Source organism: Diorhabda carinulata, chromosome 5 (assembly GCF_026250575.1).
Source record: "Diorhabda carinulata isolate Delta chromosome 5, icDioCari1.1, whole genome shotgun sequence".
NCBI classification, from domain to species: Eukaryota; Metazoa; Arthropoda; class Insecta; order Coleoptera; family Chrysomelidae; genus Diorhabda; species Diorhabda carinulata.
The window spans coordinates 5,018,296-5,041,071 of record NC_079464.1 but is presented as its reverse complement, the minus strand read 5'-3'; the positions used below and the strand labels follow the sequence as shown (position 1 = coordinate 5,041,071).

At 30.3% G+C, this 22,776-nt stretch overlaps 3 protein-coding genes across 3 annotated transcripts in view; 1 reads left to right on the top strand and 2 right to left on the bottom strand.

Annotated features, from left to right (window-relative positions):
• The window catches only part of LOC130894000 (dynein axonemal heavy chain 8), a 73,038-nt gene extending 59,490 nt beyond the window's left edge, over nucleotides 1-13,548 (bottom strand). Inside the window, exons 1-12 of the mRNA XM_057800479.1 lie at nucleotides 13,473-13,548; nucleotides 13,098-13,281; nucleotides 12,194-12,431; nucleotides 11,722-11,873; nucleotides 11,441-11,639; nucleotides 11,197-11,357; nucleotides 10,953-11,132; nucleotides 8,827-9,150; nucleotides 7,895-8,121; nucleotides 5,947-6,138; nucleotides 5,664-5,889; nucleotides 5,154-5,394 (exon numbers count right to left, since the gene is read on the bottom strand). Coding sequence (XP_057656462.1) covers nucleotides 5,154-5,394; nucleotides 5,664-5,889; nucleotides 5,947-6,138; nucleotides 7,895-8,121; nucleotides 8,827-9,150; nucleotides 10,953-11,132; nucleotides 11,197-11,357; nucleotides 11,441-11,639; nucleotides 11,722-11,873; nucleotides 12,194-12,431; nucleotides 13,098-13,241 — 2,284 coding nt within the window. The 5' untranslated portion in view covers nucleotides 13,242-13,281; nucleotides 13,473-13,548. The remainder of the gene's footprint in view (nucleotides 1-5,153; nucleotides 5,395-5,663; nucleotides 5,890-5,946; nucleotides 6,139-7,894; nucleotides 8,122-8,826; nucleotides 9,151-10,952; nucleotides 11,133-11,196; nucleotides 11,358-11,440; nucleotides 11,640-11,721; nucleotides 11,874-12,193; nucleotides 12,432-13,097; nucleotides 13,282-13,472) is intronic.
• Nucleotides 13,549-16,994: 3,446 nt separating this feature from the next.
• LOC130894291 (probable cytochrome P450 6a13) lies at nucleotides 16,995-21,696 on the top strand. Its single transcript, XM_057801010.1, has 5 exons — nucleotides 16,995-17,552; nucleotides 19,391-19,804; nucleotides 19,857-20,129; nucleotides 20,341-20,592; nucleotides 21,468-21,696. Exons 1-5 carry the CDS (start codon nucleotides 17,135-17,137, stop codon nucleotides 21,626-21,628), a joined length of 1,518 nt encoding a protein of 505 aa, XP_057656993.1. The 5' UTR covers nucleotides 16,995-17,134; the 3' UTR covers nucleotides 21,629-21,696.
• A 523-nt stretch (nucleotides 21,697-22,219) lies between these two features.
• On the bottom strand, nucleotides 22,220-22,678 carry LOC130894294 (DNA-binding transcriptional regulator BolA). Its single transcript, XM_057801015.1, has one exon. The coding sequence runs from the start codon at nucleotides 22,640-22,642 to the stop codon at nucleotides 22,295-22,297; it is 348 nt and encodes a 115-aa protein (XP_057656998.1). The 5' UTR covers nucleotides 22,643-22,678; the 3' UTR covers nucleotides 22,220-22,294.
• Between the last annotated feature and the right edge of the window lie 98 nt (nucleotides 22,679-22,776).

Sequence of the window (22,776 nt, the reverse complement as noted above, 5' to 3'; positions counted from 1 at the left end):
ATTTTGAAATTTAATTTTTTACCCTGCTCTGTTGCCATATATATTTAATTATTTTTACAAATCCGAAAATGGTTGAAAAGTAATAAATTCTCATATTCAATCGAGGTATGGGAATTTAAAATAAATAAAAAACAACCCATTTTGTTAAATTTCCACCTCATGAGAGGCTATATATCTTTCCAAATTGAAAAAATCTTCAAAAATAATTCGGAAAGTGATAAATTATAATATTTCATGAATAAATCTAGGTGAAATAGAATTCAAAAAATCATGGTTTTAAAAAATGTTTTTAAAATGGTGGAAAAGTGATTTTCAAATTTAATAATAAAGGCGATATATTAACTAGAAAAAAAGCAAAAACTTTCCATTTTAAAAATATGCTTAAATAAAGATAATATTTTTCAAAATAGTTACCACAATGGTGAATTTAAAGTTTTAATAAATAAGTTTTATAAAAAGTGTCCAATTTTCATATTTCATCAAAAATATTTTGTGAAAAATGATATAGAAATTTCGAAGAGATCAAGACAATTTTGAAATTTAATTTTTTACCCTGCTCTGTTGCCATATATATTTAATTATTTATACAAATCCGAAAATGGTTGAAAAGTAATAAATTCTCATATTCAATCGAGGTATGGGAATTTAAAATAAATAAAAAACAACCCATTTTGTTAAATTTCCACCTCATGAGAGGCTATATATCTTTCCAAATTGAAAAAATCTTCAAAAATAATTCGGAAAGTGATAAATTATAATATTTCATGAATAAATCTAGGTGAAATAGAATTCAAAAAATCATGGTTTTAAAAAATGTTTTTAAAATGGTGGAAAAGTGATTTCCAAATTTAATAATAAAGGCGATATATTAAGTAGAAAGAAAGCAAAAACTTTCCATTTTAAAAATATGCTTAAATAAAGATAATATTTTTCAAAATAGTTACCAAAATGGTGAATTTAAAGTTTTAATAAATAAGTTTTATAAAAAGTGTCCAATTTTCATATTTCATCAAAAATATTTTGTGAAAAACGATATAGAAATTTCGAAGAGATGAAGACAATTTTGAAATTTAATTTTTTACCCTGCTCTGTTGCCATATATATTTAATTATTTTTACAAATCCGAAAATGGTTGAAAAGTAATAAATTCTCATATTCAATCGAGGTATGGGAATTTAAAATAAATAAAAAACAACCCATTTTGTTAAATTTCCACCTCATGAGAGGCTATATATCTTTCCAAATTGAAAAAATCTTCAAAAATAATTCGGAAAGTGATAAATTATAATATTTCATGAATAAATCTAGGTGAAATAGAATTCAAAAAATCATGGTTTTAAAAAATGTTTTTAAAATGGTGGAAAAGTGATTTTCAAATTTAATAATAAAGGCGATATATTAACTAGAAAAAAAGCAAAAACTTTCCATTTTAAAAATATGCTTAAATAAAGATAATATTTTTCAAAATAGTTACCACAATGGTGAATTTAAAGTTTTAATAAATAAGTTTTATAAAAAGTGTCCAATTTTCATATTTCATCAAAAATATTTTGTGAAAAATGATATAGAAATTTCGAAGAGATCAAGACAATTTTGAAATTTAATTTTTTACCCTGCTCTGTTGCCATATATATTCAATTATTTATACAAATCCGAAAATGGTTGAAAAGTAATAAATTCTCATATTCAATCGAGGTATGGGAATTTAAAATAAATAAAAAACAACCCATTTTGTTAAATTTCCACCTCATGAGAGGCTATATATCTTTCCAAATTGAAAAAATCTTCAAAAATAATTCGGAAAGTGATAAATTATAATATTTCATGAATAAATCTAGGTGAAATAGAATTCAAAAAATCATGGTTTTAAAAAATGTTTTTAAAATGGTGGAAAAGTGATTTTCAAATTTAATAATAAAGGCGATATATTAAGTAGAAAGAAAGCAAAAACTTTCCATTTTAAAAATATGCTTAAATAAAGATAATATTTTTCAAAATAGTTACCAAAATGGTGAATTTAAAGTTTTCATAAATAAGTTTTATAAAAAGAGTCCAATTTTCATATTTCATCAAAAATATTTTGTGAAAAAATGATATAGAAATTTCGAAGAGATCAAGACAATTTTGAAATTTAATTTTTTACCCTGCTCTGTTGCCATATATATTCAATTATTTATACAAATCCGAAAATGGTTGAAAAGTAATAAATTCTCATATTCAATCGAGGTATGGGAATTTAAAATAAATAAAAAACAACCCATTTTGTTAAATTTCCACCTCATGAGAGGCTATATATCTTTCCAAATTGAAAAAATCTTCAAAAATAATTCGGAAAGTGATAAATTATAATATTTCATGAATAAATCTAGGTGAAATAGAATTCAAAAAATCATGGTTTTAAAAAATGTTTTTAAAATGGTGGAAAAGTGATTTTCAAATTTAATAATAAAGGCGATATATTAAGTAGAAAGAAAGCAAAAACTTTCCATTTTAAAAATATGCTTAAATAAAGATAATATTTTTCAAAATAGTTACCAAAATGGTGAATTTAAAGTTTTAATAAATAAGTTTTATAAAAAGTGTCCAATTTTCATATTTCATCAAAAATATTTTGTGAAAAATGATATAGAAATTTCGAAGAGATCAAGACAATTTTGAAATTTAATTTTTTACCCTGCTCTGTTGCCATATATATTCAATTATTTATACAAATCCGAAAATGGTTGAAAAGTAATAAATTCTCATATTCAATCGAGGTATGGGAATTTAAAATAAATAAAAAACAACCCATTTTGTTAAATTTCCACCTCATGAGAGGCTATATATCTTTCCAAATTGAAAAAATCTTCAAAAATAATTCGGAAAGTGATAAATTATAATATTTCATGAATAAATCTAGGTGAAATAGAATTCAAAAAATCATGGTTTTAAAAAATGTTTTTAAAATGGTGGAAAAGTGATTTTCAAATTTAATAATAAAGGCGATATATTAACTAGAAAAAAAGCAAAAACTTTCCATTTTAAAAATATGCTTAAATAAAGATAATATTTTTCAAAATAGTTACCACAATGGTGAATTTAAAGTTTTCATAAATAAGTTTTATAAAAAGAGTCCAATTTTCATATTTCATCAAAAATATTTTGTGAAAAAATGATATAGAAATTTCGAAGAGATGAAGACAATTTTGAAATTTAATTTTTTACCCTGCTCTGTTGCCATATATATTTAATTATTTTTACAAATCCGAAAATGGTTGAAAAGTAATAAATTCTCATATTCAATCGAGGTATGGGAATTTAAAATAAATAAAAAACAACCCATTTTGTTAAATTTCCACCTCATGAGAGGCTATATATCTTTCCAAATTGAAAAAATCTTCAAAAATAATTCGGAAAGTGATAAATTATAATATTTCATGAATAAATCTAGGTGAAATAGAATTCAAAAAATCATGGTTTTAAAAAATGTTTTTAAAATGGTGGAAAAGTGATTTTTAAATTTAATAATAAAGGCGATATATTAACTAGAAAAAAAGCAAAAACTTTCCATTTTAAAAATATGCTTAAATAAAGATAATATTTTTCAAAATAGTTACCACAATGGTGAATTTAAAGTTTTAATAAATAAGTTTTATAAAAAGTGTCCAATTTTCATATTTCATCAAAAATATTTTGTGAAAAATGATATAGAAATTTCGAAGAGATCAAGACAATTTTGAAATTTAATTTTTTACCCTGCTCTGTTGCCATATATATTCAATTATTTATACAAATCCGAAAATGGTTGAAAAGTAATAAATTCTCATATTCAATCGAGGTATGGGAATTTAAAAATAAATAAAAAACACCCCATTTTGAAAAATTTCCACCACATGAGAGGTGGAGGCTATATATCTTTCCAAATTAATAAAATCTTCAAAAATAATTCGGAAAGTGATAAATTATGATATTTCATGAATAAATCTAGGAGAAATAGAATGAAGTCTTCCAAAAAATCAAAAACTTTAGACTTCAAAAACTTTTTTATTGCTATTTATTTATTCATAAATAAAATTTCGTCGGATAGTTCGATGAAGTGGGAAAATATCCAATACATTTACTACAGAAACGATATAGGACATAGTAAAAACCAAAAATATTTTGAAATTTTGAAAATTCATCAACTTCCCTTTTGCTGGTGTGCTGCTATATGTATATATAAGAGTTTTTGATCAAAACTACCAGTTGACATCATACAATTCTTTGACAGCGCGCTATACGCCCTCTATCTCGAAAACAGTTCAAGGTATAAGAAAATGTTCAATATAAAAGTTGTAGAAAATTTAATGGTCTACAATATTGATAATGGATACAAATGGCGTATAGCCAATAGAAAACTAGTTATTTGCAAATAATGTAAAAAGACTCGATTTTTGTGACCTTCGACTTAAAAAATTGCGACAATCCAATTAAATGTGAATATTGAGAATAGTTTTAGGATGCCAAAATACAAGTTTTTACGTGATAATATACTGAGTATGTGGATTTTCCGTGATCAACCCCCTATAATGACTAGAGTATTTATAAATGTCGCGAAATGCTATAAAAGGAGTAGTAAAAACCAAAAAATACCAATTTTGAAAATTTCACCACCTTCATTGTGCTGCTGTAATGTTACATATATTTCCAAATAAATAAAATTGATAAAATTAGTTTCTAAAATGATAAATTTTCATATTTCAACAATAACTTTAGTAAAAAAATATACAGGTAATATAAAAAGACAAAACTCTTCAAATTTGAAAAATTTTCAACTTCCTTTCTGTTACTATGGCACTATATATATTTATATAATCGACAAAATCATAAATCCTCATTTTTCAACAATAAATTCTCTAGAAATATTATAAAAATAAAGGTATCAACAAAAAACTTTTCGAAATTTCTTAACTTCTTTGCAGATATATTTTTCCAAATTGATAGAAGCTTCCAAAATAGTTAAGAAAGTGAGAGATTTCAAAATTTCATTCAGCAAAAATGCAATAAAGTTGTTATTTCATTCATTATTGTTATTTTTATAGATTTTTCACATTGAGGATTGAACTTTAGAACCTTTATCCGTTTTCTTAAAATAAATCAATAAATATTTTCCAATTATACCGAAAATAACTTACGTAATCCAAGTTTGTAAGTATATTCCGTTTCTCTAATAACTTCAATGATATAATTATCGAAATTGACTTGATATCTTTTAGTTTTGGGATGTTTCGTCAAAATAGGAACCAACAAACAGTTACGAACTTGTCCGGCAAAAGTAAACCACGCCTTATGGTAAATATTTTCATAATGAACGAACACCATCGACATGGCGTTGAACAATTGGATGCATTTTTGGACTTTCCTGTGACGCATTACCTGAAATATCAAATTATTCCTATATTTTTAATTCTGGAAAAAAAACCACCCCAAAATGTGTCAAAAGGAACCGAACGTTTCGAAAATATACGTACAGGAACGAGGAAACAATATAATATCTATAACGTGAGGAAAAAAACATTTTTTTTCCAATTTTCAATCATTGCTCGCCTTTATAATCATCCCAACACATTTAAGAATGATAAAATAAAAATTTCATATTGAAAAAACTCACAAAAACTAGTCTTATAAACTCAAATGTAACTCACTCTCTCTTTGGTCCTAAATATATTCATAGGCTCTTCGATTCTGCTATAAAATTGCCTGATCCACATGATCCTACCAGTAACTGGCGGCATATTTCTCGGTAGCTGTGGCGTCTGTCTCTCCTCGTTGTATCTGTCTCTAAGTACTTCCAATTCCGAATGAAACATCACCATCGCTTCCAAATAACGTTCCTCCAAATGTAGACACTCCAAATTTAATTTCTCGAATCTACGAATGTTTAAATATAAATCTGCCCCCGGTGAAAAAAAAGCTCAGGATCAGTACCTATTCAATAATCTGAGGACATTATCGACGTCAGTCATTTTAGCTAAAGAAGCTCCAACGAATTCTTCCATGTCCCATTCTGTATCGACAACGTTCTGTCTGAATTCTTTATAATCGTTTTCGAAATACGGTAGGCGATGATTGAGCGCATCGTATTTTTGAGTTGATATTTTCCGATGAAAATCTATGAATCTACGAATGAAAATTAAAAAAAAAAACTCATAATCCAAAAGGAAAACTATCAAATCACGGTACTATAAATTTGATCATATCTTTAGAAACCTTAGTAATAAAGCTCCTAAAGTAATTATTTTATTGATATCAAATTTGAAAATAATCAAATTTCTCATGGTAGTCTAACTGATTGTACCTCTAGAACTTCATATTTAGAAACGATTAATTGAGAAAGCACTTTTATTTTCAAAGTACATCTTCTATTGGTACTGTCTGTAATAGAGCTAAATAAAATAAGACCATAAATTGAGAAATAGTTACTTCACAAGCATCCACAGTTTCAATAATTAATTTGTTTTAAATATATAGTGCTGGGCTATCATGTTTTGACCAGATTACGTCTTGGTACTCTAACTTTGATTATATCTCTTGAACTTAAAAAAGCTCACTCTACAACTAATCAAATTTTGAAATTTTTGCTAAACTCGCTTTTCAAAATACAGGGGCTCGAATCAAATTATTATTTTTTTGATTCAATGAAAATTACCAAATATTTCATGGTGTTATATCTTAGAATTTATCTCTCGAATACTTGATAAAAGTGCATCAAGAATACAATCATTAGATTGAGAAAAATCCACTCTACAAATTCACCTATTCTCAAATTTTTAACCCATCGGGTTTCTGAGATACAGGGATTCAAAGTTAAGTATCTTTTTTTACTCAAAGAAGATTCCTAAATATGTCAAGGTGTTATATATTTGGATTTATCTCTCGAGTCCTTCACAAAATTGCATCATGAACAAAATCATCCAATTGAGAAAAATCCACTCTACAAATTCACCTATTCTCAAGTTTTTAACCCATCGGGTTTCTGAGATACAGGGATTCAAAGTTAAGTATCTTTTTTTACTCAAAGAAGATTCCTAAATATGTCAAGGTGTTATATATTTGGATTTATCTCTCGAACCCTTCACAAAATTGCATCATGAACAAAATCATCCAATTGAGAAAAATCCACTCTACAAATTCACCTATTCTCAAATTTTTAGCCCATCGGGTTTCTGAGATACAGGGATTCAAAGTTAAGTATCTTTTTTTACTCAAAGAAGATTCCTAAATATGTCAAGGTGTTATATATTTGGATTTATCTCTCGAGTCCTTCACAAAATTGCATCATGAACAAAATCATCCAATTGAGAAAAATCCACTCTACAAATTCACCTATTCTCAAGTTTTTAACCCATCGGGTTTCTGAGATACAGGGATTCAAAGTTAAGTATCTTTTTTTACTCAAAGAAGATTCCTAAATATGTCATGGTGTTATATATTTGGATTTATCTCTCGAGCCCTTCACAAAATTGCATCATGAACAAAATCATCCAATTGAGAAAAATCCACTCTACAAATTCACCTATTCTCAAATTTTCAACCCATCGGGTTTCTGAGATACAGGGATTCAAAGTTAAGTATCTTTTTTTACTCAAAGAAGATTCCTAAATATGTCAAGGTGTTATATATTTGGATTTATCTCTCGAGCCCTTCACAAAATTGCATCATGAACAAAATCATCCAATTGAGAAAAATCCACTCTACAAATTCACCTATTCTCAAGTTTTTAACCCATCGGGTTTCTGAAATACAGGGTCACAAAGTTAAATATGATTTTTTTGACTCGTTAAAACTTTAGTTAATAAATTCAAAAAGAGCTACAATTATTATCAAATACTTAGAGAAAAAAATCCTTTGTTAATTAATGGTTAGTCGTTCTCACCTATTTGCAAATTCATTGATACCTTCGATGGTGCTACTTTGCAAAATTGAATATTTGATAGTTGTTTTCAATACGAACACAATTTGTTCCATACGTTTTTTGAAAGACTCGAATTTTCCGAAAATGTACATTTCCGAACATTCGAACGGTTTTTCATTGTTCTCTTCCATTACTTTTTCGGTGTGTTTGAAACATTGGAAATATCGCAAATATAAATCCAAGCATATCTATAACGTCATAAAATATAAATTGACAATTAAATCAGAAGAAAAACAGCAATAAACATGTAAAAACAGACAGAATAGATAAAAGGGTTCGGAGGGTTCTATTCCGATTGAAGTACGTCCAAAACTCGTATCAACAGTTTCTTCAGGTGTAGAAAAACGTTGACCTCGCAATTCATTTTTGATCTGCGGCAATAAGAAGAAATGATTGGGTGCCAAACAAAGACTTTAAGGCAGATGACGCATCAATTCGATATTTTGACTGATCAAAAACGTTTTTATTTGGACTGATGCGTGATTGCTCGCATTGTCTTCGTGGAGAATGATGTTTCCCTGAATTTTTCGAACAGTTGTGGCAAAGAAATGCTGTTGTACACTGTAAACAGTCGACCATTTTGTCTCAAGAGCCAATTTCGCAACTCATGATTGTCACATATCTACTGAGGTAGAAGATCATTTTAATCTTCTCTTTTAAACTCCTGCTGATCAACTTTTGCACTCGCTCGAAGCCTACTTCAGTAACTCTTGATCCGCAGTATGTCATCCTCAAACTGATGATACCTTCTGGATGTTATTATCAACTGGAGAATCATAAACGACCACAAAGGTCCGTCCAGCAACTACATATCCTGTATTCTGTATCCACAGTTATTTTTGACCTAGTTGAATATCGTATCGACCCTCACCACCTCCCGGAACCGCACTTACCTTAATTTTATTCAAAACCACTTCCTTCGGTTGGTTCCACACCGTTTTCGTTTCGTTGCAATTCAAATAAAGCCGACACCTTTTGATCAACTGATTGGATATTTTCACTAGAATCGCGGTGACGTTTCCGGTGCTGTTATAAAATTTTGATGTAGTAAATACCATTCTGATGGCGTTCAAAAGCGGCGGTATGTATTGTTGTAAATCATCCGGATCTAATCTATATAGAGGCTCCCAATATTTTTCCATCGAATAAAGGTATTTTACATTATCCGAACCTTCGTTTCGGGTTTCGTATACAGCCGCTACGTGTTTTCTCCAAATCTGCGAAAACAAGTACGTTCGTGGGTACAACCTCACTAGATTCGTATTGAAAACGAAATTAATGATAAAGCATCAAAATTCATGGATAAATAGCTGATCTTATCGAAGCTAAATTAAAAATAACCAAATCGAAGCTGCAGTAAAACTGACCTAATCGAAGCTAAAGTAAAAACTAACGTAATCGAAGCTAAAATATACATAATTTAATCAAACATAAAGTAAACTCAACCTAAACGAAGCTAAAGTTGAACTAATCTAATCGAAGATAAAGGGAGAATGCTAGAGTAAAACTAACCTAATCAGAGCTAAAGTAAACTTAACTTAATCGAAGGTAAAGTAAAACTAATCTAATCGAAGATAAAGGGATAAAGCTAAAGTAAAACTAACCTAATCAGAGCTAAAGTAAACTTAACTTAATCGAAGGTAAAGTAAAACTAATCTAATCGAAGATAAAGGGATAAAGCTAAAGTAAAACTAACCTAATCAGAGCCAAAATAAACATAACCTAATCGAAGGTAAAGTAAAACTAATCTAATCGAAGATAAAGGGAGAATGCTAGAGTAAAACTAACCTAATCAGAGCTAAAGTAAACTTAACTTAATCGAAGGTAAAGTAAAACTAATCTAATCGAAGATAAAGGGATAAAGCTAAAGTAAAACTAACCTAATCAGAGCTAAAGTAAACTTAACTTAATCGAAGGTAAAGTAAAACTAATCTAATCGAAGATAAAGGGATAAAGCTAAAGTAAAACTAACCTAATCAGAGCTAAAGTAAACTTAACTTAATCGAAGGTAAAGTAAAACTAATCTAATCGAAGATAAAGGGATAAAGCTAAAGTAAAACTAACCTAATCAGAGCCAAAATAAACATAACCTAATCGAAGGTAAAGTAAAACTAATCTAATCGAAGATAAAGGGATAAAGCTAAAGTAAAACTAACCTAATCAGAGCTAAAGTAAACTTAACTTAATCGAAGGTAAAGTAAAACTAATCTAATCGAAGATAAAGGGATAAAGCTAAAGTAAAACTAACCTAATCGGAGCCAAAATAAACATAACCTAATCGAAGCTAAAGTAAACTTAATCTAATCGAAGATAAAGTAAAAATAATCTATATGAAGCTAAAGTAAAACTAACCTAAACGAAACTAAAGTAAACCTCACGTAGTCGAAGCTAAAGTATACATAATTTTACCAAAGCTAAAGTAAACTTAACCTAAACGTAGCTAAAGTAAAACTAATTTAATCTAAGCTAAAGTAAACTTCACCTAAACGAAGGAAAAATAAAACGAACCTTATCGAAGCTAAAATAGATGTACATTCGACCCAAACGAAGCTAAAGTAAACCGAACCTAATCAAAAAACGATTCCGATCGTCGGTCTGCTTAAAAAAATCAAGAGACAGCTCACAATTCGATTATAAATAAAAGTCGAATGAACGAAAACGTGAACAACAATTATATTTGACTTTTTTTCTTGCTGTCTATGTTTCGACGCATCTAAAGCCTCCATCTTCTAAAATTAAACTTCCTTCAAAGTAAAACCTTAACGTGTAAGTCATACATCCAGCCAAAAAACCAATTCAATAATTGGTAAAACCCGAAGTACACATTTTCGACATCTAGGATATCGATAAATGGATTTTACTACCTCGAAAACTAAAAATAAACCGAACAGATACGGAATTTTGTCGATGCGTTTAGAGGAAATATAACCTATTAAAAATGACAATTCTGTTGAAATAGTGCTCTGTATATCTCAAAGGTAAGAAAAAAAATGACATTTCTGTGTATGAATCTTCTCACCTTCAGCACTTGTACGTTGTTGATGAATTCAATAAACTCTATAAAAGTTTGACACTCTTCGGTTTCCAAAAATTCCGTCACGGAAGTAAATCGCGTCAATTGCCTTCTCCAGTACTCGATTTCAACAACGGGACCAACAAATTCGTTTTCTCTTCTTAATTGTCTAAACTGAACGAGGCACTAAAAATTTCAATTAAAAATTTCACGTTCCAAAAATCGACATTGATCCGTTTTGTTATCTCACTTTTTCTATCAACTTCGACCAAATTCTGACCGTAAGTTCCGTTTGGGCGGTAAGTTGTTTATCGAAATACGCCCTCTCCCGTTTTTCTTCACAATCGATCGATTCCAACACTTCGGGATCATAATTGAAAGTTACGATTCCACTCAAATCTTCTTTTATCCCTAAAATTATTCATAAATTCGATATTTGTATCGAATATTCAACAGCTCTCACTCTCCCTGTTCCTCTGGATCAGAATACTTACTATCGAGGTACGTGATGAAAGCCTCGAAATCACCATTAAAATTAAGTTTCTGCATTCGACCTATTTCAGTTTTAGGTAAATCACCCCAATCTTTCCACAATAATAATAACGGTTTTATTAATTCCGCCAATACGTCATATGCCAATGCGGCAAAACTAATCTCTCCAAAATTCGTATCAAATTGAACGTAAAATACTTCCTATAAATAAATAAAAAACTATGAAATTAATAAAAATGACGTCCAATTTGCTTATGCTTATCCTATTTATTAGATTACTCACATCGTATATATTTTTTAAATCAATATTGATATCTTTTATTTTATATACGGCAAATACTTTTCCTTTGGCGCCTACAAATTCGCCATCTGTTACGAACAAGCGATAGAAATCTATAGAGCTAACACCTGCAGGTGGCGCTCCTCGTCCACTTTCTAAAAAGTATCGAGATATTAGTTTTGTTTCAAGTTCACAATATAATCGATTCGACATCGAATTTTATCGATAAAGATTTCGTCTATTTCTCACTGTTAAATATTCTTTATCATTTCTGTGTTAAACATTATAAATTAAAAAAAAAATTAACTGAAGCTAATTTAGCTTTATTATTTCTAGCAAAAATGAATGATTTTCGATATAAAGAAGAAGATGAGAAACCACTTATCTAATTTGTTTACAAAATTAATAAATGGATACAAAATGGCGGTTTCATATCGACGTATCATGTATCTGTCTATATTTATTGATAACTTACTTAAAAAATAATTGTTCATATCATATATTGTGCCCTTTTGATAATAGTATAGAATACATTTAATGCCACCTTTGGTGAGAAAACTATTTAAAAAGTCTACTTGTCTAGCGTGATCAATTACAAATTCTAATACTTCATTGGGTTCCAGGCCGAGGTACATAGCGATCATGTCGCAAACCTGCCTGTGAGGTAGTTGCATTTCTTGATATCTTAGCATTCTTGAATCTTTATATTTTTGCTAAAAAAAATAAGTATCCCTTAAAGCATATTTAATAAACACGACCACCTACAACGCCATCTATTAATTGTGAATGGGAAGGTAACTAATCGTACAGCAGTTAACTATAACTATATAATGGTCAATAAAAGATCTGAAGTATTACATTAAAAAGCAGTTAACTATAATACGTCATCTTTCAGGCAAAAGTCTTAAGTAATGTACAAAATAATAATGAATTGTAAGATTGTTAATAAATTTGACGTATATATAATTGCAATGCCATCTCTTAATTGTAAACCAAAAGATTAAATATATTTCACCATATTAGTTAGCAGTTAACTATAAAGGATTGAGGTGTGCTTGAGATATTAGAAGTTAGATGGCGTGTAGTAAACTTCTTTCATTAATTAAAAAAAATATTTCTATTTCATAAATTAACAATAAAACATTCCACATTTATTTGAAAAATAAGTTTTAAAAATTAGAGTATACAAAATTCTTTTTTTCCTATTAAACGCATCTTTTCTTTTATTCTTAAAATAGGTTATGTCAATCGCGATTATTGAACTTTATAAATATTGTATTCATTCTTCAATTTAATTAAAACATAAAGCAACATTTTAGAATTGTTAAATGTGATAACGAAAAGGGTTTCAAAGAGGGTACTAATTAATAATAACCAACCAGTTTTTCTTTGTAACTTTCTTGTATAGCCAAATATGTCGCACTAGATTTTGATTTTGTCCTTTTAGCACGTCCATCATTCATATGTCTTGCTAAACCGATGACCATTTGCAAGTCAGACTCTTGACTTTGAAATCCTTCCATAATTAAATATTTAAAAATTTATTTTCAAAAGAGAAAGTATCTAAAAATAATAATTTTAATTAAGCTTTAAAAATTCATTTCGTAGGCCTGATTATTTACTATAAAGTATTAAGAGCAATTTCATTTGCAATAAAGTTAATATAAGATAATTTAAAAACGTTGTACAATCTCATAAGCGTGAATACTTGAATGTTTTACTAGATTTTATTCATAGTAAGTTAAAAAAATTACCTTTTAAAAATATATCACAAGTTAAAATCTTTATTACATTATGACATTACTCATTATCATTTATTTGACAGTTTTTTTAATTAATTCAATTTCACTGTCAAGATAAATACCTACTTTGTTACTAGATGGTTATTATACAGGGTGTCTCAAAAGAAAGTGCAACTTTGGATAGTTTATTGCGTGAAAGCAGCTCTTGGAGATTTTATCGGGAGCGGATCGTACGTTATACGTGTGTAACTTTTACAAAAACGGTAATTCAACGACTGTAGCTCGTTCACAACATCTTGTTTTCGGATGAAGCTGATTTTCATCTTAATAAACACATCAACAAACAAAATGGCCGCTATTGGAGTGCAACCAATCCAAAATACAAACCTCAGAAACCTCTATATTGGCACTTACTTGATTCAGAGCGTTATGAACACATGTTAAACGACTTATCCGTGCCTAAACTGCAAAACTTTAATGTTTTTAACCAAATAATATGGTTCCAGCAAGACGGAGCAATTTTACATAAGTCCAATAGATCTCTGGCACGAGCTACTGAAATTTTTCCTGGCAAATTAGTCTCTAGAAAACATAGTTGGCCTCCACGAAGTTCCTATGGACGTTTTCCTGTGGGGTTACCTACCCGCCTATATTGAGATGGATCACGACATTGTTATTTGCTCTAAGAAAAGGTCTTTCCCGTTCCTCTTCCGCACAGTCCAGAGCGTTATAATCGTAAATTAAACTGGAATGGATTATGAAACGTTTTGAGCGCTGGGGTAAATAATAAAAAACGTAAAAACAGAAAAAATAAAGTGAAAGCTTAAAGAGGTTATGTTATAATTTGTAAGTCATTGAATTTTTTAGTGGAAACTGATTTTTACGTAGTCGCTTTGTGGGACGCCCAAAAAAGTATTTCAGACGTTGTGAACGCTTATTGGAATGCACAATTAAAACGTTCGAAAAATTTTCATGGGCTCAATAGTATTTTTAACTAAAAAAAAAGAACAAAACTAGTTTATTTTATGTCGTAGTTTGAGTTAAACATGGCGACCACTCTCATGAGGTCGTCATAAAGCCACTGTAAACTTTTTATGCTGACAGATACATCTAGGGGTCGGAAGTAAAATTCATTCAAGCATGTGTCGTCTGTTTGAAAATGGATGGTTTGTGTCAATATCTTAACTTGTAAATAGGGATGGGTAAATCAAAAAATAAATCGATTTTTCCAATTTAACGAGAAATTTGAGATTGATACGTTGCTCCTGTTTTTCGTCTCACATGGTGAAAAAAAAAAACGTTCGTTTCAAAACGCTACTGCACAAATACTATAATAGTGACGGAAACGCACTACTCGTATTTTACCCCACCCGTCTAGGGCGCCCTCTAGGCGCGCAGTCTCGTTATTTAATAGCCAGACCTCGTATAGATGTAAAGGACATACGAGGGTGGCTACTTAAGTAAGTAAGAGATATGGCAACACTGATGTGAATATGTCAAATCTCGAGTTGTCATCATAAAGTTTGACATTTTTGGTGGTGCACGTAGGTAGAACGTGAAAATCGTCCAAAATCGGCTGTTGTGCCAGAAAACAACGATGCAGTGCGAAAACCGATATTGCAAGATTGTCATGTGACATACCGTGAGAATGAGGCATACTTGGGCACTAGTTCCACTAATTATACATTAAAAATTGCATGAATATTTGGATGCCAAAAAGATTGGATGTCATATAATTTGGCAATCGCTCAAAAAGCAGCTTGTGCCGATTGGTGCAAAGAAATGCTGAAAATTCTCAATCCCCGTGCTTCAAATGATTGTTTTCCAGAATCAGGGAAACCAATCACCGAAAATGATTCATTCTCCATCACGACAATGCAAGTTTTCACACTTAAGTATAAATCAAAACGTTTTTGAACAGTCAAAATAATGATTTCTTCTTATTCCCGCAGATCAAAAATAAATCGCAGGGTCAACGTTTTTTTACACCCGAAGAAGCGGTCGATGCGTATTGATCTTAATAGAGAATATTTTGAAAAAAAAAGTAAAGCCATATCCACTATAAATATTAATTGAAATATATTAAGTAGCAACCCTCGTATTATTGAATTAAATTTTAATCTAAAATCTGAAACAATAAAAAAAACAATAAATTGTGAAGAAGTTGTATAAATATCCAATAGAATGAAGGTCCTTGAACCTGATAATTTATATTTTCGATTAAGGATAAATTATTAACAAAAAAATAAAAGCAAATACAATATTTAATCATCATCATTAACATTGGGCTAGATTTAAAGTAATTAGATGAGATATATTATCTCATGAGAGATTCTAATCTCAAAATCAAATGAATTTTTAGAAATTCTCTACTTAATAATCACATTCATGTGTAATTCCGATTGTAAAACACGGTGAAGGCTAGGTGATGGTTTGGGGATGTTTTGGAGGAAGCGCGACTTGAGACCTGGTAAAAATTGACACATTCGCCCGACCTCAACCCGATTGAGTTGTTGTGGGACAAATTGGAGAGGGAAGTCAGAAAGCAGTTAAATATTTAAACGTCTTAAACAATATCGATTTATACAGAACAAAAAATATCGATATTTTAATTAATATACGAAAATTGTCAGTGTCAATATCATATTTTAATGAAGACTTAAAGAAAAGGAACAGACAATCTGCCTAAAATGGAGTAGGAAAAAGAAGAAGAAGTTAAAGAAAAGTCGAAACGTAAAATTTTCATCTGTCTTTAAAAAATTATGAAAGAAACTAATTTTCAATTTATCGAACTTAAAATATACGAACACACATTTAGTTTTTTCAATTTTATTTATAAATTAGTTACATATTATTAATGATTTTAGCAGAAAAAGAAATGATAGTAATCTGAATTTTATCAAAACTAGTGGTATATATGTTACGTCCCAAGCCCGATCTTGTACAATGAATTTGTACGAAGTCCGATCTGTACAAGCCATTTTGTACGAAGCCGAGATTGGCGGACTTCGTTATTCCGAAGTAGTACACGCAACCTAACCTAATCTAACCTAACCTAACAATAGATGGTAGCCAACTAGCCGGAGAACATACTTTCAATCACAATAACTACGTTTGTGTTTACTAAAATCTTAATAGCGCGCTCATTACCGAGTGAGTATCGATGCTCCGACTCCGTACAACCAGCGTTGTACAGAGTCGACTTCGTACAATCATCTCTGTCTGAAGTCCGCCAATCTCGGCTTCGTACAAAATGGCTTGTACAGATCGGACCTCGTACAAATTCATTGTACGAAGCTCGACTCCGTACAAGATCGGGCTTGGGACGTAACATATACATCAAGAGTACTCGTTCGAATTTGATACTCGCAAATAAATATAGAATTTCGATAGAAAATCGACGATATTTTTTTGAATATCTTATCTTAACCTTCAATCGACTAGTACTGAAACGAATATATAGATGTCGCTTCAACGGTATGGTTAAATATTTATACAGAGTGGCCGATTGATCCTTGAGTATAATCTTTTATATAATTAGACATTGTTTGCGAAGAGCCCATTAAATTATGTATTTTTTAAGAAAGATAAAATAGATAACAGTATCAAGGTAATATTTGGATAATAGTATAGATAAATAAAAAGTGTTACTTCCAAAATTAATTAATTGTGAAATGTTTCTAATATATTTAGTTGTAAGTTTGCCAATAATTTTGTATTTATACATAAAATGGAGGTACTCATATTGGCAAAATAAAGGTGTATTCACGATCGAACCCGTCTTCCCAGCTGGCAGTTTGAAGGATGTTAAAGAAGGAAAAATATTATATTTCGATTTTTATAAAAAATTTTATCTCGAATTGAAAAAGAGAGGATTGAGCTATGGAGGGTTATATGAGATGATGTCTCCAGTGCTGGTGCCGGTTGATTTAGAATTAATCAAAAATATCATGCTGAAAGATTTCAGTCATTTCAGCGACCACGGTTTATATGTGAATGAAAAAGTGGATCCACTAACGGGGAGCTTGTTTCTTTTGGAAGGGGAGAAATGGAGGAATCACAGAGCAAAACTCACTCCCACATTTACAACAGGTGCGTTATATAATATGTCTATTTTGCTTTTATTACTCCAGTTACATTTTCGGTAACAATTTAGACAAATAGTCGTCGTCTATTTGGTTCCATTCGTTTTTTAGGATATTAAGATGTGAAGTGGGAATAGGAAACTGCTTTTTGACTTTCCATTCCAATTTGTCCCACAACAACTCAATCGGGTTGAGGTCGGGCGAATGTGTCAATTTTTACCAGGTCTCAAGTCGCGCTTCCTCCAAAACATCCCCAAACCATCACCTAGCCTTCACCGTGTTTTACAATCGGAATTACACATGAATGTGATTATTAAGTAGAGAATTTCTAAAAATTCATTTGATTTTGAGATTAGAATCTCTCTTGATATAATATATCTCATGTAATTACTTTAAATCTAGCCCAATGTTAATGATGATGATTAAATATTGTATTTGCTTTTATTTTTTTGTTAATAATTTATCCTTCACCGAAAATATAAATTATCAGGTTCAAGGACCTTCATTCTATTGGATATTTATACAACTTCTTCACAATTTATTGTTTTTTTTATTGTTTCAGATTTTAGATTAAAATTTAATTCAATAATACGAGGGTTGCTACTTAATATATTTCAATTAATATTTATAATGGATATGGCTTTACTTTTTTTTTCAAAATATTCTCTATTAAGATCAATACGCATCGACCGCTTCTTCGGGTGTAAAAAAACGTTGACCCTGCCATTTTTTTTTGATCTGCGGGAATAAGAAGAAATCATTATTTTGACTGTTCAAAAACGTTTTGATTTATACTTAAGTGTGAAAACTTGCATTGTCGTGAAGGAGAATGAATCATTTTCGGTGATTGGTTTCCCTGATTCTGGAAAACAATCATTTGAAGCACGGGGATTGAGAATTTTCAGCATTTCTTTGCACCAATCGGCACAAGCTGCTTTTTGAGCGATTGCCAAATTATATGACATCCAATCTTTTTGGCATCCAAATATTCATGCAATTTTTAATGTATAATTAGTGGAACTAGTGCCCAAGTATGCCTCATTCTCACGGTATGTCACATGACAATCTTGCAATATCGGTTTTCGCACTGCATCGTTGTTTTCTGGCACAACAGCCGATTTTGAACAACTTTCACGTTCTACCTACGTGCACCATTAAAAATGTCAAACTTTATGATGACAACGTCATATTTGACATATTCACATCAGAGTTGCCATATCTCTTACTTACTTAAGTAGCAGCCCTCGTATGTCCCTGACATCTATACGGGGTCTAGCTATTAAATAACGAGACTGAGTGCTATTAATTGTTGCAAGAGGCATTTGGGGACAATTCTCTATCTCGTGCGCATGTTTTTGTGTGCATGTTTTGGTTTAGTGAGAGCCGAGAGAGCACTGAAGATAACCAGAGCCCAGGTTGCCCTGTGACTGTTTCAACTCCGGAAACAGTGACCAAAATCAACCAAATTGTGCGTGCAGAATGTCGAATGAGCATCCGTATTATTGCCGAGGCTGTAAACGCCGATAAAGAAACGGTTAGAAATATTTAACACGATGAATTACACATGACAAAAGTTTGTGCGAAGTTGGTGCCAAAAATCCGACTCCTGACGAAAATCTTTTCCATCGACGGGTCTGCTCCTAACCTAGAAAGATTAGAAAAAGATCTGCTTTGAAAGGGACCCGATTTGAGTCGATGGGAAGCGGTAAAGCAAGAAACGGCAGAGCTCCTAAAGGCACTCACTTTATAATTAAACCAGTTTTCGTAACCAGTCTCGTTATTTAATACCCAGACCTCGTATTTTAATAAAACCAAATTTTTGTTCGCGGAATTACCAATTTACAGGGAAGATGAAGATGATGTTCCATACTCTTGCCGCTTGTTCTAAGGGCTTTCAGGAATTGTTAAAAGAAGAAGTGAAGAAAAACGAAGCAGTATTTATAAAAGAATTATTAGCTAGATTTACTACGGATATAATAGGATCAGTAGCTTTCGGAATTGAGTGTAATTGTATGAAAGAACCGAACAATGAATTCAGAACGCAGTGCAGCAAAGCTTTCGGCATTACAGGAAAATTTAAGCGGATGCTGCATCATTACTCACCGAAATGGTTCTTAAAGGCGATCAGTTTCAAACAAACTGATGAGAATGTCGAAAAATTCTTTTTCGATCTTGTTAAAAGTACCATCGAATACAGAGAGAAAAATAACGTGTATAGGAAAGATTTTTTACAGATGTTGATCGAACTGAAAAATACAGGTGAGTTTTACACACCTTTATTTGCATATTCTTATCGTTTTAATTGTTTCAGGAACCATAACTGATGAGGAAACGATGAAAACATCTACCCACGGAACCTCTTTCCTCACTTTAAATGAAGTAACAGCTCATTCTTTCAGTTTCTTTTTAGCAGGATTTGAAACTTCTTCCACAACAATGTCGTTCGCTCTTTTAGAGTTAGCAATGAATCAGGATATTCAAGAAAAACTTAGAAAAGAAATACTTGAAGTTTTAAAAAAATATGATGGTGATATAACCTACGAGGGTGTACAAGAAATGCAATATTTGGAACAAGCTTTGCAGGGTGAGATTGTATATAATCTAAAATTGTATTAAAAATATTTTTATTATAATGTTTATTATTTGATGAATAATTATAATTTGTTGATAGCACAATCTGAAAAGATATAATCGAATTTAAATCATAGAAACATTACTAAGTTCTTGTGGGCATTTTTTTTCTTTCTGAATTTGAGATTCGTTAATAGAATTTTGGCGAATCGATTTTTTTTCAGAAACGTTGAGAAAATACCCTCCGATTCCACTTTTACCAAGAATATGTACGAAAACGTACAAGATCCCAAATTCGAATGTACTAATCGAAAAAGGTACCATAGTAAAACTGACTGTGGAAGCTTTACAAAACGATCCGGAAATATATCCCAGCCCGGAAAAATTCGATCCGGATAGATGGAGTCCTGAAAATTCTGCAGATAGATCGAATTTTGCGTTTTTGTCATTTGGTGAAGGACCTAGGTTATGTATAGGTAAACATAAATAGCACAATAGAATTTCATATATATATATTTTTATTAGTATATAAGCAAAATTAAAGTACAACAAACAATTAAAACAATTTAAACCGAGAATAACTTATTAATATTGCTAGGATTATATTATGGAACAATAAGACCAGTGCAGTTGGTCCGCTATAGAAAATTATTCATGTTTCTAACCTAACTTTGTTCAAAACTTCAATTATTTACATAGAACATCAACTGTTTTACATCATTGCCACGTTGTAATTTTTTTCCTGTCGTTTCCATGGTATTCATTTTAAGATGCTAAGTTTGAAACTTTAATTACAACTTTTGGTTTATTTTTTGATAAATTCGTTTAAACAGAAATGAAAATAATTAATTATATCGTACACAGTCAGTAATATTGACTGTAATAATACAAAAAAAAATACAAATATTCACATACAATATTCAACAACAAATCTTACAACATGAAAACCAAAATACCGCACGACTACCAACGTTCATAATGTAATTTCCACTAATACAAGAGCCATAATTTCGTTTACACTTTGGATTTGTACATTTTATTTATTGGCTACAATGTTATGTCAAATTAAAAACTTAACCAAAATCTTTACCTCGGATAAATTATAAAATATTTCTAAAACTTTTGTTATTTATCTTGAAAAAAAATTACTGTACACATTGTATAAAATTTTCATTAGTAGAAAAAATATTGTGAGCAATTTGTGTGTAAAGGCCTTTTCTCGACTCATGTGATTATCACATTCACATTCGTCGAAAAAAGGTTACTTTACACACTTGTTACAAAAATATCTATTTTTAATTTTGCTAGTTAATGTATGTAGAGTACTTATTATTAGGGAATGTCTTTTTAGGAATGAGATTCGGCAAACTTCAAGCTAAATGTGGAATAATAACAATTTTAAGGGATTATAAAGTCAGTCTTAATGAAAAAACCCAATTACCTGTACAGTTAAATCCTTCTTTCATCACTTCAGTGAAAGGTGGTGTTTGGTTAAACATGGAAAGTTTGTAATTCGATAAAATTTACTTTATTTTGTTTTAACAAATAAACTTTCTAAAAATAATAAAAAATAAGCAAAATTTGATATAAATTTATTTACTTTTTGTCATAGTTTACACCTTCTTTAACAACATAAAGTTGTCTTGAGATAATGATCGCGATTCGCCACCCCAAATATCGTGTTTATAATATGTCAAGTATTTATTTAAAATTACAGAAAATAAACAGATACTATAAAAAGCTTGATACTTACAATATAAATAAATTCCAAGGAAAACGAGTGGATTTCAACGGAATGATAAAATTTCTAAGACAACATGTATATTTTAAATTATAATAAAACTGATGTATGTTTGGGGTTAGGTTAGTGGACCTGAGACTTATTGTACATATAGGCTTTCTATAGGCCCGTCATGCTCTTTCAAAACTATCAAAAGCTGATGTCCATTGAAAAGCTAATAAGGTACCTTGACATATATGACTGTATCTAGTTAAAAGAGCAGTCACAACTCAAATTTTAGATATGAATACAGTTTTGGTTTAAACCCTGTTTTTCAGCTGCTTTTGATTTTGTATAAGGCAGTTTTAAATAAAACAAACCCAAAAATAAATATACTTTTATTTTACTATCGCTGTAAATTTACATAAATATATACAAAAAAAACGAAATTAATAAATCTATTTGCCAAATCCTCCTAAACATGACGGACTAGGTTGTACATTTTTTGTGCTTTTCTCCCATTCTTCAGGTGTTCTAGCTTCCACAGAAAGAGCGTGAACTCCATTGTTTAATTCTTCTTTCAACACATCAGTTACCGCTCTATGTCTTTTTATTAATGGTAAATTTGTAAATTTATTTGAAACAACTACTACTTTAAAGTGAGTCTCCGATCCTTTGGGAACATTGTGCATGTAAGATTCATTTATCACTTGTAAATGTTGTGCTTCTAAATGAGTTTGAAGTTTTTGCTGGATTCTCGTCGCAATTTTGGTCATAGTGATAATATTTGGGGTCACTTTCGACATTATTTGTTTATAACCTTGAAGGTATTATTTTTTGACATAACTTAAAAACGGTACCAACATCAAAAATAACAGGTCACATAACACCCGGGGGTTAGTGAAATGTTGAAATGAGAAGGTTTGCCGAAAACGGGGCA

Excerpts from the sequence above, each read along its gene's own strand:
- LOC130894291 (XM_057801010.1), top strand. The coding sequence starts at position 17,135 with ATGTTTCTAATATATTTAGTTGTAAGTTTGCCAATAATTTTGTATTTA. Across the intron at positions 20,130-20,340 it reads TTTGGAACAAGCTTTGCAGG|AAACGTTGAGAAAATACCCT; the intron begins GTGAGATTGTAT and ends ATTTTTTTTCAG. Across the intron at positions 20,593-21,467 it reads AGGACCTAGGTTATGTATAG|GAATGAGATTCGGCAAACTT; the intron begins GTAAACATAAAT and ends ATGTCTTTTTAG.
- LOC130894294 (XM_057801015.1), bottom strand. The coding sequence starts at position 22,642 with ATGTCGAAAGTGACCCCAAATATTATCACTATGACCAAAATTGCGACG.